The sequence below is a fragment of the Perissodus microlepis genome, chromosome 10 (genome assembly GCF_051167445.1).
Source record: "Perissodus microlepis isolate ML-2025 ecotype Zambia chromosome 10, ASM5116744v1, whole genome shotgun sequence".
Classification (NCBI taxonomy): Eukaryota; Metazoa; Chordata; class Actinopteri; order Cichliformes; family Cichlidae; genus Perissodus; species Perissodus microlepis.
This window is the reverse complement of record NC_140470.1, coordinates 24,663,970-24,680,923: the sequence shown is the minus strand read 5'-3', so window position 1 is coordinate 24,680,923 and position 16,954 is coordinate 24,663,970. Positions and strand designations below refer to the sequence as shown.

The 16,954-nt window shown below is 38.1% G+C and overlaps 1 protein-coding gene across 2 annotated transcripts in view; it reads left to right on the top strand.

Moving 5' to 3' along the window:
• Positions 1-16,424, top strand: part of LOC146379507 (uncharacterized) — a 31,843-nt gene extending 15,419 nt beyond the window's left edge. For both annotated transcript variants that reach the window (XM_084940791.1, XM_084940790.1), the window contains 8 exons: positions 2,574-2,605; positions 2,718-2,750; positions 2,882-2,909; positions 5,212-5,267; positions 5,361-5,414; positions 5,514-5,555; positions 13,202-13,261; positions 14,605-16,424. In XM_084940791.1, coding sequence (XP_084796917.1) covers positions 2,574-2,605; positions 2,718-2,750; positions 2,882-2,909; positions 5,212-5,267; positions 5,361-5,414; positions 5,514-5,555; positions 13,202-13,261; positions 14,605-14,660 — 361 coding nt within the window. In that variant the 3' untranslated portion in view covers positions 14,661-16,424. The remainder of the gene's footprint in view (positions 1-2,573; positions 2,606-2,717; positions 2,751-2,881; positions 2,910-5,211; positions 5,268-5,360; positions 5,415-5,513; positions 5,556-13,201; positions 13,262-14,604) is intronic.
• Positions 16,425-16,954: the final 530 nt, after the last annotated feature.

Genomic DNA, 16,954 nt, shown 5'->3' with positions numbered 1-16,954 from the left:
CATCAGGAATTTGACGGAGATGGAGAAGTTCAAGCCAATAGCACAAGTCTCCATCAAGTGTGGGATTTACCAAGGAGATGCTCTGTCCCCACTGACAGGCCTGAACCTCCTCTACCAGATGATTGACAAGACTGGCTGTCAATACCGACTAAAGAATGGTGCAATCGTCAGCCACCTTTTCTAAGTGCAGGACATCAAGCTGCATACCAGGAGTGAACAAGACATCAACTCACTGATCCACACCACTAGAATCTACAGGAATGACAATGGAATGTCATCCGGACTGGAGAAGTGTAGCCAGGTGGTCACAAAGAGAGGGATGGTAGTTGGAACTCGGGGGACTGCATTACCAGAAAGCAACATTGCAGACATTGAGGATAGCTACAAGTAGATAGGAATCCCACTGGTAAATGGAAACTATGAAGAGGCCCCTAGGAAAGCTGCAGTCAATATCTATGCCATGCTGGTCATCAGATACTATGCTGGGATAATCAGCTGACAAAAAAAAAAGAGACAGAAGCCATTGACATCAAGACAAGGAAGCTCCTTACCATGCATGGAATGTCAAATCTAGCACCCTGTATGATAGAACTACTATCCAGGATAAAACAACAAAGATCCGTGTGTACATCAGGAAGATGGGCTCAGTGAATACCTCAGGCAGCAGAAACCTGAAAAAGAAGATGAGCAAGAAGGGGAACCATTATACAAGGACAGGCCTCTGCATGAAAGACAGCACAGAGGCACTAATCATGGCAACACAGGAACAAGCTCAGAGAACAAGATCCACAGAGGATGGGGCCTACCACGCCAGTCAAGACCGCAGGTGCAAGGTGTGCAAAGATGCCACTTAGAGAGTCAAACAGGGTGCAAGATGCTAGTAGAGAAGGTGCACATGCAATGCCATATCCAAGTGTTTGTCATAATATACAGGAACATTTGTGCCAATTATTTCCAGGAAGTCCAGAGGTCAAAGTGGGATATGCCCCCTAGGGTGGTTGAGAATGACTAAGCTAAGAGCCTGTTGGACTTCCAGATACAGACAGATAAACTGGTGATGGTTAACCAACTGGAGATAGTAGTGGTGAACAATCAGGAGGGCTATAGTGATAGATGGTCAGTGGTCAATGGTAACTTTATTGTCCCCAATGTGAAATTGATTTGCAGTATATCTACTCATTAAACAACAGATACATTGTATTAAAAAAACAAAGAAATTAAAAAAAAAAACATCCCGTTCTATCAAAAGCTTATGGTTTAGTGTTATTAAGCATATATATATATATATATATATATATATATATATATATATATATATATATATATATATATATATATATATATATATATATATATATATGTGTGTGTGTGTGTGTGTGTGTATATATATATATATGTGTATATATATATATATATACATCTTCTCAAGCTCCAAGCTCGAGGCTTGTCTGATTTCACCATATCTGCAGCACTTTCACATCTCAGAGTAATAGTTAGTTCAGAGTTGTGGGAAACTTTTATCAAAATCAGCTCATCATCTTCGCTTTTGTGCTTCTCAAGGGATGTTGTTTAAAGTTGCACTTTGGTTAGTTTCCTCTCTGCAGAGTGTCTGCCACCTCAAGTCAGGTTTGGGTCACTCATGCAGTAATCTAACATTGGATAAAAGATAACCCAAAATACATTACCTTCTCCACAGAATTTTTTTCTCCTTTTTATAAACCCTGTGCAGCTCAGCTAAACAGAAAAAACAAATAAACTCATGATGGAATCAAGGGGAAACTCTTAGAATAAAAAAAATACACCTAACAGCCGCTCAAAGACGTTGTAACTTAAATATTAGAATTATTGTTTATTTCTTTATATGCTCACAAACAGAAAAGAAAAAAAAAACTACTGTGCGATATCTTCCTTTACATCTTTCACAACCACCTGTAGACTTATAATTCCAGTCTATGTTCACCTGAGGGTGAACTACCAAATAAGAGAACATAATCAGGCTTTTTTTTTTCTTCTTTTTTTGCATTTGCTGGCTCAACAAACCATAAAACCTGACTCAGAAATAACAGATATCACAATGATGATTATCAGTTTCTCTGTTCTGCTTGCTGCTTCACACTCTGCGCTCTCTTAAAAACATGTATTTAATGCATCATTTCCCTCTTCTTCTGCACAAAATGGATCAACTAAGCAGAGCCTATTTCAGTCAGAAATGATCAGAGAAACAGGTAATTTTCTAGAAGTCAAGAAGTTAGCTACTGTTAACAGTTCCATGTGGATGCTTGTTTCCACCACTGAAAAACAAACAAACAAACATCGTTTTTTTGGGGGGGGGTTGCCAGGTAGAGCGAAGTCAAAATATTGATTTATCATCTAAAAATTTCAACTTAGCAGTTTTTTTGGTGTAACAATCCAAATTTTTAACTTATTGTTAACAAAAAGAAAATGTTCTTTTTTATTCAGTAAATGAGCAAATATTATCACCATAACATCAACTTCCTATCTGCTTCTCTGTGGCATTTCATCCCAAATAAACTTCACAGTTCAAATGGGTTTTTTTGTTTTGTTTTTTTCAGTGAAACTCCAGAGCCATCTGAACCTCCAGAAGGTAAGCCCCCCGTGTTTTCTTATGTTTAAAGAGCACACGCTCTGCATAACTTGCCATGGTGTTTGCAGTGTTTAATCTGGGGTTTAATAACTGTGCTGTGTTACACCTGCAGAAGATGAACAGTCAGACTACATAAATATTGACGGTAATAAGTTAACACACACACACACACATACATACATCTGGATGGCTTTTAAATTTAAATTCTTGGTGGTTTTTTAAATTAAATTATTGCATTATTGTCTTGTCTTTGATGTGGTTCTGCTGTTTAACCAGTCTGCGGAAGTGTGGAACGTGACTATGTGTAAGTATTCAAATTCTTTTTAACTGACCTTCTTTTTATGGACCTGCTTTATTAGATGTGTACTCACGAACAGACACAGCCAATCCAGACTCAGTGTTTTTGTTTTTTCATGTCTTGAACTTAGTTATTTGACATTTAAACTTATTTTAGACGGTCTTATCTTAGACGAAAAAACATAAAATGTCTCTTTTTTGAGAGGGAAAGAGAGAGAATTACCTCCTGAATTTGAAAAAATAACGAATAAAATAAAAAAAAATTTAAAAAAAGTTTCCAAATATTTTTTAGTAGTTGGACTGGAACTCATTTAAATGATAAATGGCCTGTATTTGTATAGCGCTTTACTTAGTCCCTATGGACCCCAAAGTACTTTACACTGCATTCAGTCATCCACCCATTCACACACTGGTGATGGCAAGCTACATTGTAGCCACAGCTGCCCTGGGGCGCACTGACAGGGGCGCACTGACAGAGGCACGGCTGCCGGACACTGGCGCCACTGGGCCCTCTGACCACCACCAGTAGGCAACGGGTGAAGTGTCTTGCCCAAGGACACAACGACCGAGACTGTCGGAGCCGGGGCTCAAACTGGCAACCTTCTGATTACAAGACGAACACACACTTCGATCATCGCTCAGAGTTCAGGCTCTTTTTCACGGACACTTTGACATACGGATATTGAAAAGTAGTAAATGACCCACTCTATCACCTGAGCCACAGCAGCCAAAAACTAATTAAAGACAATTGTTGTTGCTATATTGCAGTTATGATGCCAAAAATAAAATACTGACATTCCTACTTGTATACTGTGTTGCAAATAACTTACTGTAATTGTTCTTTTTGCACATCTGCAGTGGATCCAACATCTGCAACACGCAGAGTGGAATATATTGACACTTATGACCAGTTAATGTAAAAACCAGTTAATCTGGAACACTGATTTCACATTTAACCTCTGTCAGTGCGCCCCAGGGTGGCTGTGACTGCAAGGTAGCTTGCGATCACCAGTGTGTGAATGGGTGGATGACTGGTTGTGTGAAGCGCTTTGGGTCCTTAGGGACTAGTAAAGCGCTATACAAATACAGGCCATTTACCTTTTTTTTTTTTTAACTGTGCCAGCATCATCCTCACTGTGTTTTTATTTAAAACTGGGGGTTGCTTTGGCTTAATGTTGTCAACCTCTTTTTCACACACTGCTCCTGAATAAGTTTGTATTGCAGGTCTGTTTTCAGTCGCAAATGTGGGTGAAACGCTCATTGCATAGTTTAGGACATCGGTAAGGGACAGAGTCATGAATTAAACGAGGCATTGAAGAAAAGAATTTGTGTCTAGAATTTTTTATAATCTAATTACTTGATAAATCATTGGAGCCCTACTACACTCCAATTCTGGGAGTAATTCATCTGCAGAAAGGTGCAACAATCAAACATAAAGATGAGTTTTTATTCATATGGTAATGTAGAACTATCTAACCTAGTTGTGAGAATGCAATTAGACTGTGGACCACAATAGAGCATTTGTCCTGTTATGGTTTCACCATTGGTTATGTTGGCTTGCTTGCACTTCTCTTGTATAGTGAGTATTTAAAGGTGATTTACAGTTGTATAACTATTTATGTGAAAAAGGAGAGAGAAAATGGAAAAAAAAAACCCAAATACATAAAAGATGGTGCTGCTGTGCCGTCAACCACTGGTACATATTGAAATCTCAGTCTTACAGCTTTTTTAGACTAAAAGGTTCAGGTGAACACCTATTTGCTAATTAAAGGATCTGTACCACACAGTAAGCCATGTTACTTTTCAGACAACTGCATTAAAAATGCACCAAAACTCAACAAACAAGGTCACAAAGTCCTGTTTAGTGACTTCTCCTGGCAGAGCTGACAGCTGTTCTGTGTTCTTAGCAGCTTCCCGTGTCATAACGCCTCTCAATCAAAGCTTTCACAACCTTTCACAGCCTCACCAGTTTCAAAATAGACATACGATAAAGTAATTCACCCCATGTAGAGTTGTTTAACAGGCTGCAAACATGCAGTTTAATCCTGGAAATGCGGACATTTTAACATCAGATTCCATTGGTGTTGGCTTACTTTTGGAGCCCGCCTCAAGTGGCCATTTAAGGAACTGCAGTTTTTTTTGCATTTCGAGCTGGATTCATGGAGCTTTTGTCCCTCGGTTAACCAAGTCCAGTTATTATTTATGGAACTGTCAATATAAAACGTTTAAAGAGCATACACTTTAGTTTTTGTATATGTTTACACAAAGCGATAAGGTGATGAGTGTTTGGTTGTTTGTTTATTTTATAGCAATCCAATCAGTGAGTCGCTGTATGTAAATGAAAAAACCCTTAACAACGGACTGGGTGAGTGATTGTGCTTTAAAATAATCACAGATTTTAAAAAGCTGACTGATTTTTGCTTAACACTTTTTACGTGTGTATTTTGTGTTTTTGCAGATGACATTCCAGGAGTGTATGGAAACGTTTTCCCATCGATAGAATTAACAAACGGTACGTCCAGCCTTATATTTTCTGACTCCATTCGAGATGTGAGAAGTCGATTGACGAATAAAGAGTTCAACTCATTCAAACTATTGTTTCACCAAACAGACGACGACGACTATGAAAATTCAGACTTCCTGAAAGATGCAGGTAAGTTTAGTTTTTGTCAAGTTTGTGCTTTTGTTCTGTGTTTTTTTGTAATCACACAATCGAGAAATTGAAATCAAGAGTCCAAGTAGACATGAAAACGAGGCATCTGATTGACAAATAACTTGTGGATTATACTGACTAAGAAAAAAATAACAGAAAGCAGACCGGTGGCTGAGGACCATAGTATCCCAAAATGTGTGTATGCGTGAAGGAGTCTGGACGGGTACTGAGGAAGGATTTTAAGTGAGAAGAATCTTGTAAGTGATACATACTTACCTGTGAGCCAGTGGAGGTTTAAATTATTATGTAGCAACAAAAGAGGTAATACATACTTCCTCTGGGCAAGGTTATCCAATGGGCATTCTGGGCCCAGGAGTCCAAAGAAGCAAAAAACAAAACAGAAAAAACAAAAGACTCGCTGAAATCAATAATAGATTTAAAACGAGGAAAAAATAGGTGAGGCAGGCTGAAGTGAGTAACGCTGATAATCTCTTTATCGTGGCAGCTGTTAGTGGGTGAGATCTATTAGGGAGCAAGTGAACATTTTGTCCTGAAAGCTGACGTGTTAGAAACAGCAAAAATGTGCAAGAGTAAAGATGTGAGTGAATCTGATGAGGTCCAAATTGTGATGGGGTGGGGTGTTCCCAGTCTGGAGTATCTATCAAAACTCAAGAGTTGTGCAAAGAAGGAACGATGGTGAGCCAGCAGCACAGTCATGTGCAGCCAGGGCTCACTAATCCATATGGGGAGCAAAAGCTGGCCTATTTGGTCCAAACCAGCAGACGAACCATGTAGCTCAAATTGCTGAAAAGGTTACGCTGGTTCTGATAGAAAGGTGTGAGAATACAGAGTGCATCACATCACTTGTGTCCTGCCATCCATGTGGATGTTATTTTGACCCGTAACACCTACCTAAGCTTGTTGCAAGCTGTGGTCACCCTTTCATGGAAACTGTATTCATGTATGGCTGTTGCCTCTTTTAGCAGAATAATGCGCCCAGCCACAAACCAGAAATGGTTCAGGAATGATTTGAGGAGCACAACAACAAGTGTTGACTTGGTCTCCAAATTCTCCAGATCTCAATCCAAACGAGCATCTGTGGGATGTGCTGGACAAACAAGATCGATTGGTGGAGGTCCCACCTCACCACTTCCACGACTTAAAGGATCGTTAGCTAACATCTTGGTGGCAGATACCACACCACAGTTTCAGCAGAGTCCATGCCTGTAGGCAGGTCGTCATAATGTTATATCTAATCGGTGTATATGTTTTGTTTAATTATTAAAAAAGATGAAAAGCCCTGACTGTCAAGCTCTTGTGCCTATTAGAGGGGGCTATGCACACACATGTGACAAATTAAAGGAATAACCAAAATAACACAGCTAATCTATGAAGGTGTTGGGCAACACAAACAGTTTCACTGTGCCTCAGCATTGATTCTCCAATTCACCTTTGCAGGGGAGATGGACCAGCGGTCTTCAAAAAAGTATTCGCTTATGTTCTAATGATGGATGCGGAGAGTCCAGTTTGCCAAAAAAGAATATTTTTTTCCCTGACCTAATTTTTATTAGTTTTATTCATATAAGATTGCACAAAAATCATGTTGATTCCACATGATCTGTGTGTTTTCCTGTAACACAAATCTGTTGTCTCATGTTGAAGTGATTTCATCGTGTTTAGGGTAATGGATTTTCACCTGTAACTGCAACTTTATTTCTTAATGTCAAAATTATTCAAAGGTATTATGTTCTGAGTACACAGGAATACTTTTACTTTAGGTACTTTAAGTTTAATTTCTTGCTACTGCTGAAGCAAAGTGCTACTACTTCTGCTATGGCTAAAATGCAAGTACTACTACTTCTATATTATAATTACAAATACATGTATTATATGCTGACTTAATTCCATGATAAATATATTTTGTACACTGCTCTTCTTTAACTAATACTACCTACAATATCAGTTCTAAATATTTTAAAAGTAGTAATCTAATAAACCAAACATACTTTGTTAATCAAGTGTCTGTATTTTCTCAGCATTACAGTTACAAAACTGGAACTGGAACTTGAATCAACATAATTAGCAATAATACTCTAGGTACTCTTTTTCCATTGAAAATTTTGCGTCATCACTGAGAGATACAAACTGTCTAAAATCTTTCATCTTTATAAAATGATCAGTATGGCTGCTCTACCAGGTGTAACAATAAAGTTTAACATCCAGGCATCCGTGAAAACAGAATTTATGAAGTTTAATGGAGTTTGAAGTTAGCAGAGAATTAGCTCGCTAGTTTCCATCTAAAGATGACATACCATGTTCTGACTGAGGGATTTCTAAACAATTAAAACATACAGCTCTGCTATTACTTCCAACATAAATGAAGACAGAGAACTAAACAGCAGTGACATTTGTAGGGTTACTTTAGTTGTGCCAGCTGGTATATAACGATTAGGGCTGGGAATCGTCAGTGATTTCTAAAATCAGTTCAATTCCAATTCATGATTCAATTTGATCCATGATTGGATTTGATTCAATTTTGACTCAGACAGTCAGAAATATTATAATTTTGATCATTTATCAGTACTGACAGTTATGAGACTTCATCAGAGATGTACGCACCACAGCAGATGCCTTTGTGTCAAAGTAACTGAGGATAAAACAGAAAAACATGAAGGAGATTTTCCTGGTCTGGCTTTTTACAGTAGATAACCTTAAAAATATTCTGCAGTAGAACAAAAACTGAAGAAAACCATGAATCAGCATATGAACATTACCTGATGCTGCTGAAGTGAAGGAGAGCAATGTTACAGAGGTTTTACTAGAGACACAGCTAAGCCTTTTGCAATTTGGCATAATTTTAAAAAGTTTGACATTTCTTGTTGGAAGTCATTTTAAAAAAAGACAGCGGCTGACAGCGCTGTAAACAACGTTAGACTGGAGGGCAATAAGCTAGCAAATAATGCAGAAAACAGAGATTTGAGATGGGAAGTACACTGAGAGAGAGCTGTGCAGGAAATGTGATTTCATCGTGGTGGAAGCAAAACAGCAAAAGTAAGAGAGAATTCATGACGATGTTTATGTGAAGTGTAGCTTTGATCTTCTTTTGCTTCTGGTTCGGTGAATTTTGGTCACAATGATGAAACCTGCAGCTTCAGAATCTGTGAGCTGTCAGCTTTCAGCCCAGATGGCGTGTCTGTTGGGTGAGGATGCCGACATCTCGCAGATTCTGATGCGTCGGGTCTGCGCTTTGTGTTTACGTCTTTGTGTGGAATCCGCTTACTCTCATTTGCTGTTTTAGCTGTTTAGTGGTTGCTGAAATAGTTTTGTGAGCTTTAACCTGAAATTCTGGCGTTTCTGGCAAAATACATTTATATTTAAAAATCGATTCAGTATTTAATGAATCTATATCGCTTTATTCAAGCTAAAATCGATTTTAATTGGAAAACCGATTATCGAAACCCACCCGTAATAATGATTCGCTATGTGGTGTCTAGCTACACAGCTATGGTTAGCATAATATAAAGACAGTGAAGCTGGAGGACGAACGTTAAAAAAAGTTCAAAAGTTAACGGGAGGGTTCCCGATGGTTTGGGACAAATGCAACTGCATGGCAGGATGCTGTAAATGGACCAAATTTCAGTCAACTGAGATATTGTGGATGGATTATTGTTCAGATTAAACAGAACAAGATACAAAGCATTAAAACAAGTTAAACACACAACAGCCTTAATAAATGCAGAGTAGTTTAGACCGGGAAGCAAGGTTCATACGTCATCACTTTACAACTGGATACTAATTGCTTAACGCTTTATTTTAATAACATTTAATAACAATAACTAAAGTAAATGAACCTTGTAACGCTTTAAGAGCTGCACAATATTGTCACATAATAAAAAATGAAAAATGTTTCTTACCTGGGATATCATATCTTAGGTCACACTTTTTAACTAGCTGCTTAAAGCCCTGCTTTTCCACCATGTAACCACATCAGTAACTTACATCCGTTTACTCTTCCTGTTTGTTCCCGAACAGTTTTATTATCAGATGTAGGTAACCCGTGGGACAAGAAGCTCCATCTAGCATGTAAAAAGTAATATTTCCTCAGCCGAAAGGCTCGTTTTTTTTTTTTAGCATAGCAGCTTTTTGTTTTCTTGTTATCCCGCAAAATAAGATGAAGTCCAGGTCCCAGCTACATCAACTACAGCGTTTCACTGCCTTTCTTTATCACTGCAGCCCCTTCATGAGTTCATGGCAGAGTTTTAGTAGCTACATCATCCTATCTGTATGCACATTTGTAGAGGCTTTGGCTACATGCTACTAATGTTACACACTTTCAAGAGACCAGCTACATCAACATTAAGGAGCTGCAGCAGTCTTTAGTAGAAAAATCTAAACTAATTTTTTTTTTAATCCCAAAATGACTATGACCTTAGGTGTATGTTATTTGTCTTATTATGTGGCAATAGACATGTTTCAACAGATTCATACTCTGGATGGCATTACCTTGGCCTCCAGTAACGCTGTGAGGAACCTTGGAGTCATTTTTGACCAGGACATGTCCTTCAACGCACATATTAAACAAATATGTAAGACTGCTTTCTTCCATTTGCGCAACATCTCTAAAATTAGAAATATCCTGTCTCAGAGTGACGCTGAAAAACTAGTTCATGCATTTATTACTTCCAGGCTGGACTGCTGTAATTCATTATTATCAGGATGTCCAAAAAACTCACTGAAAAGCCTTCAGCTAATCCAAAATGCTGCAGCAAGAGTACTGACAGGGACTAGAAGGAGAGAGCATATTTCTCCTGTTTTGGCTTCCCTTCATTGGCTTCCTGTTAAGTCCAGAATTGAATTCAAAATCCTGCTCCTCACATACAAGGTCTTAAATAATCAGGCCCCATCTTATTTTAATAACCTTGTAGTACCATATCACCCTATTAGAGCACTTCGCTCTCGCACTGCAGGCCTACTTGTTGTTCCTAGAGTATTTAAAAGTAGAATGGGAGGCAGAGCCTTCAGTTTTCAGGCCCCTCTTCTGTGGAACCAGCTTCCAGTTTGGATTCGGGAGACAGAAACTATCTCTACTTTTAAGATTAGGCTTAAAACTTTCCTTTTTGCTAAAGCATATAGTTAGGGCTGGACCAGGTGACCCTGAATCCTCCCTTAGTTATGCTGCAATAGACGTAGGCTGCCGGGGGATTCCCATGATGCATTGAGTTTTTCCTTTCCAGTCACCTTTCTCACTCACTATGTATTTATAGACCTCTCTGCATTGAATCATATCTGTTATTAACCTCTGTCTCTCTTCCACAGCATGTCTTTTATCCTGTCTTCCTTCTCTCACCCCAACCGGTCGCAGCAGATGGCCGCCCCTCCCTGAGCCTGGTTCTGCCGGAGGTTTCTTCCTGTTAAAAGGGAGTTTTTCCTTCCCACTGTCGCCAAAGTGCTTGCTCATAGGGGGTCATATGATTGTTGGGTTTTTCTCTGTATCTATGAAGCGCCTTGAGGCGACTTTTGTTGTGATTTGGCGCTATATAAATAAAATTGAATTGAATTGAAATTGAACAAGCCAATCATATTACCTATCTTACATTAGCTTGTTTAACTGCTAACATACTGACACTAACGCAAGTTTGTTACAATCAGTTAACAACACTCACACAAAAATAATACTACAACCATCTTAACTAACTCATTGGCTAACTCATTTGAAAACAGTTAATGTTAGCTAATTTATGTTTCCCTTTAATGTTAGCCTGTATGTCAGCCTACACACACACACACACACACACACACACTACCTCAACAAAAGCCTATTTGTGGAGTTTGAACTGTTTCTCACTGGTGTTATACTTTTACATTTTTATTTACCTTTAAGGTCAAAAACTGTAGATCACAGCCAAGTTTCCAATGCGAATGCGAGAGACAACATGGAGGACCATTTTTCATTTTTTCCCTCCAAAACGCCTGTCCAGGGGGCGGAGCTTCATGGCTGCTTTCTTTAATTTCCACATAGAAGACTGTGAAAGCACAAGACTAAGTTATATTTGTGTGAGAAACATATATTAGTAATATAATATAATTTATATATATTATATTAATATAATTTGCTTTGCTGTGAAGCAAAGCAAATGATTCACATCATTTTCAAACTCCTCAAAACTTTTATTGAGTGTATATATTCACTCAGGGATTTGATTAGGTACGCCTCGTAGGTTTGACCCCTTTCACCCTCAGGGCTGCCTTAATTCTTCATGGTATATATTCGACCAGGTTCATATTGACATTATAACATCACACAGTTGCTACAGATTTGTCGGCTGCGCATCCATGATGTGACCCAAATCCCAAAGCTGCTCTTTTGGACTGAGATCTAGCTGTGGAGGCTCTTTGAGTATAGTGAACTCATTGTGGTGTTCAAGAAACCAGGTTTATGATGATTTGAGCTTTGAGAAATGGTGCATTTTCCTGCTGTAAGCAGCCACTAGACGATGGGTAAACTGTGCTCATAAAGGGATGGACATGATCAGCAAGAATACTCAGGTAGGCTGTTGCGTTTACATGATGCTTAGTTTATAGTAGGGGGCCAAGAAAATATCCCCCAAACCATTATACCACCAGAAGCCTAAACGTAGGATAGATCCATGCTTTTATGTTGTTTATGCCAAATTCTGACCCTAACATCCAAATGTCACGGCAGATATCGAGAATCATCAGACCGAAAAAAAATCATCACACCATCTTCTGTAGTCCAATTTTGGTGATGCGTGCAAATAGTAGCTTCAGTTTCCTGTTCTTAGCTGACAGGAGTAGCACTTGATGAGGCCTGTTGCTGCTGCATCCCATCCTCTTTGAATGAAGCACACTGACCCACAGGAGGTCTTCGCGTCTCCTAATATTAGTAAACATCGGTTTTGTGTAACACTTACCATGATTGCTTAAAACCAGTCATTGTAGTGTCTCACTTTCACCAAACCACACCACTGCAGCGACTGTTGGTTGGTATTTTAGCCGTCTTTTTCATCAAGGACAAAAGGTCCCTTTGTTTGTGTGCTGTAAACCGTGTCCACAAGCTTTCAAACAACCTCCCTGTAAGATTCAAACTGAAAGAGAAGCTGTTTAACCTGGTGAAATAACTATTTTTATTTAATAAATTATGCCATTTGCATCAGTTGAACTTGGGTCTCTCATGTGAATATCAAATAATCACAACACCAAAGTTTTTTTGTGACAGGTTGCTGGCTTCCGAAGATGCATTTTAAAGTTGTTTCTTTGATAACTTGTCTGTTATGTGTAGACACAACACTGGTTTATCTTTTGAGTTAGGTGTTTATTAATGCTTGAGAGATTCAGGTCAGTTTTAAATGGTTTAACAGACAAACAAACTAAACATTCATCTGAAAATCATCAGGTACAAGGACTGGACTGAACTGACTCAAAATAGCAGCAAATATAAAAAAACAACAAACTTTTAACGACCTTTTAGAAAGACAGAGGAACTATTATGCAACACCATTTTTTTTTTAAATTTGAGGACAGTATAGCTCCTTAGAAGGGTTCACTCAAGACTTTTTCCACAGAGCTTCAATGATTACAATTACCAAGCACAACTTAACACCCTGAAACATGGCCCTTAATTTCAGATGTACAGAAAAAGACAGAAGCACCGGCAGCGGGTACCTCTCCAAATGATTCATCACAAGGTGAGCACACATAGCTGCCACTAAAAGTTATTCCACGCAATAATTTGTATTCATAACAGTTTCAAACGAAAGCTCAGCAACACTGACGTCAAGTAACATCAACCAGATGACGCGAGCAGGGCATTTTGGGGAACCCAGTGTTTCCCGCTAATTAAATACCATAAAATACGTAGTTATTTTAACGCCATATAAGTAGTAGCACTTATATGGCGTTGGACGTCTTTATTTGCATACTCACCCAGTTTAACCACAAGACCATAATACTGCCATATATAACATGTCTAACCTTTCTGACTGATAACATCACAGGAGCACTAACAGAATATGGCCCACTGAGGATGCTTCTAGGTCCCAGAGTCCTGTGAACTTCTAATTGGCTGCCTCACTATATTACTTCACACAGCTTTCAACCAACAGTAAATGTGGTGCCATATTACTGACTACCTGGGGCATTTGCTTTATACAGTAACAGCCAACATGTTACAGCAGCTGCTTGGAAATCTCAAGCACTCAGATATATGATTTAAATGCAACAGAGGAACAAAGAGCACGGTGAAAAAGTCTTGTGCTACCTTTCATTTCTTTATATTTTGTCAGGAAAATGGGAAATAAGTGCCACAATTGATGAAGACCATCAGAAAGCCTGGAAAACTATTGCTTAAGACCACTTTCAAAAATAAGAAATGTGGCTCCTTGGAAAAAAATATATATAAGCGTGGCTTAAGACTTTTCCACAGTACGGTGACTGTGAAAACATTCATTTAAAGGACTGCTTTCAGCTGTGCTTAAGCAGAGCTGCCCAGGTTTTAGTTGACCTCACAGCCCAGTTTGTCAGTGGTGCTAGTTTCAGTCATTATGCAAATGCACTGTTTATAAGGTTGGGTAAACCTGCAGTCAGTTGAGACTAAAGAAGTCACGTGGCGCTGGCAGATGGGGCAGTCGCATCTGCTGCTACAGGCCGATGGCCAGTTCTGCAGGAGGTTCCTTCCTGTTAAAAGGGAGTTTTTCCTTCCCACTGTTGCCAAAGCGCTTGCTCATAGAGGGTCATATGATTGTTGGGTTTTTCTCTGTATGCATTATTGTAGTGTCTACCTTACAATGTAAAACGCCTTGAGGCGACTGTTGTTGTAATTTGGTGCTGTATAAATCAGATTGAACTGAACTGAAGTCACTGGGATGAACGATGAAACATTTCTCCCAATGAAAACGCTGCGATCAGATGAACAGAAACAACTTTTTAGGATGCCCAGTTTTTAGATTCTTCTGTTTAAGTTCATGCTGTTAAGTTGCTCAATGGTCTGGACGTGTTTTCATCATTAACCACTTATGCACATGTTTTACAGATGAAGCAGATTACGTAAATCAAGATGTTGAAAGAAGCATCGGTGAGAAGATGTGACCATCCTGGACAGCTCTGCAAGTTATCTTGTGGAAAACTGAAGCTGAAAACTGCTACTTTAAAAAAAGATTCTTATGTCTGTCTGACTGATGTGCAAATAACATGCACAGATGCTTTTGAACACTGAAAGTGAAAACCAAGTCTGCCACCTGGTGGTGAAATAAATCAGTTTAAATATAGTGTAAACAAATTTGTGTTTTGTTTTGTTTTTTATCTTTGATAAAAATCTTTTTCTTAAAAAAAAGGTTTTCATTTTTTAATTCAGTCTGTATACGTAAAAAAATGAGTGATGAAAATGATAAAAAAAAACATGATAAAATTAACTGAAACTGACCACACATGGGCTATTATTTGCTTTTTCTGCTCATATTCTAGAATGTTTTCAAATTTATGACACTGATCCCTGTGAAAAAAGTATAATGTATTACAGAGGAAGTAGACTTTATTATATTATATACATGCAATAATTTATAGTTGTGGTCAGAAGTTTACATACTCTCATCATGGGCATGAAGGTCATGGTATTTTGGGGCTTTTAATGATTTCTCTGAACTGATCTTTTTCCAGGGTGGAATGATTGTACATCTTTAATGACTTTAGAAAACTGGGTGCACAAGTTTGAATCTATTTTGGATTTTCTCTAATCTGGCTCAAATATATACATACACTTCCACTAATCTTTGGTTAAATATCCCTTGGTAAGCTTCTGGAATACATTTCCTGGATATGTGATTACTCTTCTTGGCAGTATTGGTAGAGTTCATTTAAACTGATTGGTTTCCTGGCACAGGCACGGACCTGACGTTTAAGCACAGTCCACAAATTTCCAATAGGGCTGAAGTCGGGGCTTTGGGAAGGCCATCCCAGAAGCTTTGTTAGCCTGCTCTATCCTGTTCTGAAATCAGTTCTCATGTGTGTTTGGGATCATTGTCCTGCTGGAACACAAGTTTGAGTTTGTTAAAAGATTTGAGTATATGTATATATTTCAGTATATATTTCAGTTTGTATGTATACTTCTGACTCTGTGTGGAATAAAGAAAATCCAAAAGATTAAAATGTATGCTGTACAATCTGGAAAAAGATCAAAGACATTCCCATGATTCCCATGACATTTATGCCCATTTATGATCATTGTGTGTAAACTTCTCACCAAAACTATATGTGCAACAAAAACACAAAGGATTGATTCCAAGTACGTCTCTCTCTGTAGTAATTAACTTATTCTATTATTAATAAAATAAAGTTATTTGATTAACTTATTTTTGGTTTTATTTTTGTTTTGCAAGTACGCAACAGTGTTTCAGTTTTACTTTGTTTTGTTTTTTTAAACATTTTGGTTCCATTTAATGCCATTTTTTCAAACCTATTTTCAGTCATTATAATAACCGTGGTGTTCATGTACATTATGTTTACACAGTGATTCTATGTGGTAAATAATAAAGCCAGAGGGGTTTTTCTTCTTAATAAAGCCAGAGTCATGTAAATCATTTTGTCTTTAATGGATTGTTTTGACATGCTGGTGAAAGTCTTCATTAATAACTTCGAGTCAACAGCTTCTTAGTCCTCGGTGGGTTCAGGCTCTGTGTCAGATTAGCTGATTATAAAGTCATAAATTCAGGCTCATGCATCATCTCACACAGTTATTCTTAAATTTGAAAACAAAAATAAGAAGCTTCTAAAGTGGTTCTTTGATTAAATAAAAGAAAACATGACTATGGGTCAAACACAATAGTACAGGATTGTGGCTCTCAAACCTCCAGCCCAACCACATGGGAGCATCACCTGTTCACTGTGATGCACAACCTCCAATCAAAATTACATCATTAAGAGACATTTGTTGTCAATCCTGGTACAACTTGTCTGATCCAGAATTTGAGCCCCTATTACTCTCATGATAGTTTGTATGCCGCTTAAACTTAAAGAGAAGCCGACTCGAGTCTACTATTTATGGTTAATAAGAGTAACCTTTAAAAGCCATGAGCTACTCATAATATATAAACTCCTACAGCTTTGGAAGAAGTTGGTTTTTGAGGACACAAAAAAAAGAAAAAAAAAAAAAAAAAAAAAAAAAGAAAAAAGTCTCACCATCAGGATTTGAACCCTGACACTGAAGTCAGGCATGCCAGAGAGATTTGGAGACGTTATGAAGGGTCAACACTAAATACAGTGACTCTTTGCATACATTTTATCAATAGAAGTCCATGCAAGTTTGAATGCTTATATTTGAGCTTGACTAGATCATGGAAAACAAAACAATAATAGCTCTGCTAACTTATTCAGTTTTAAAAGTTCAC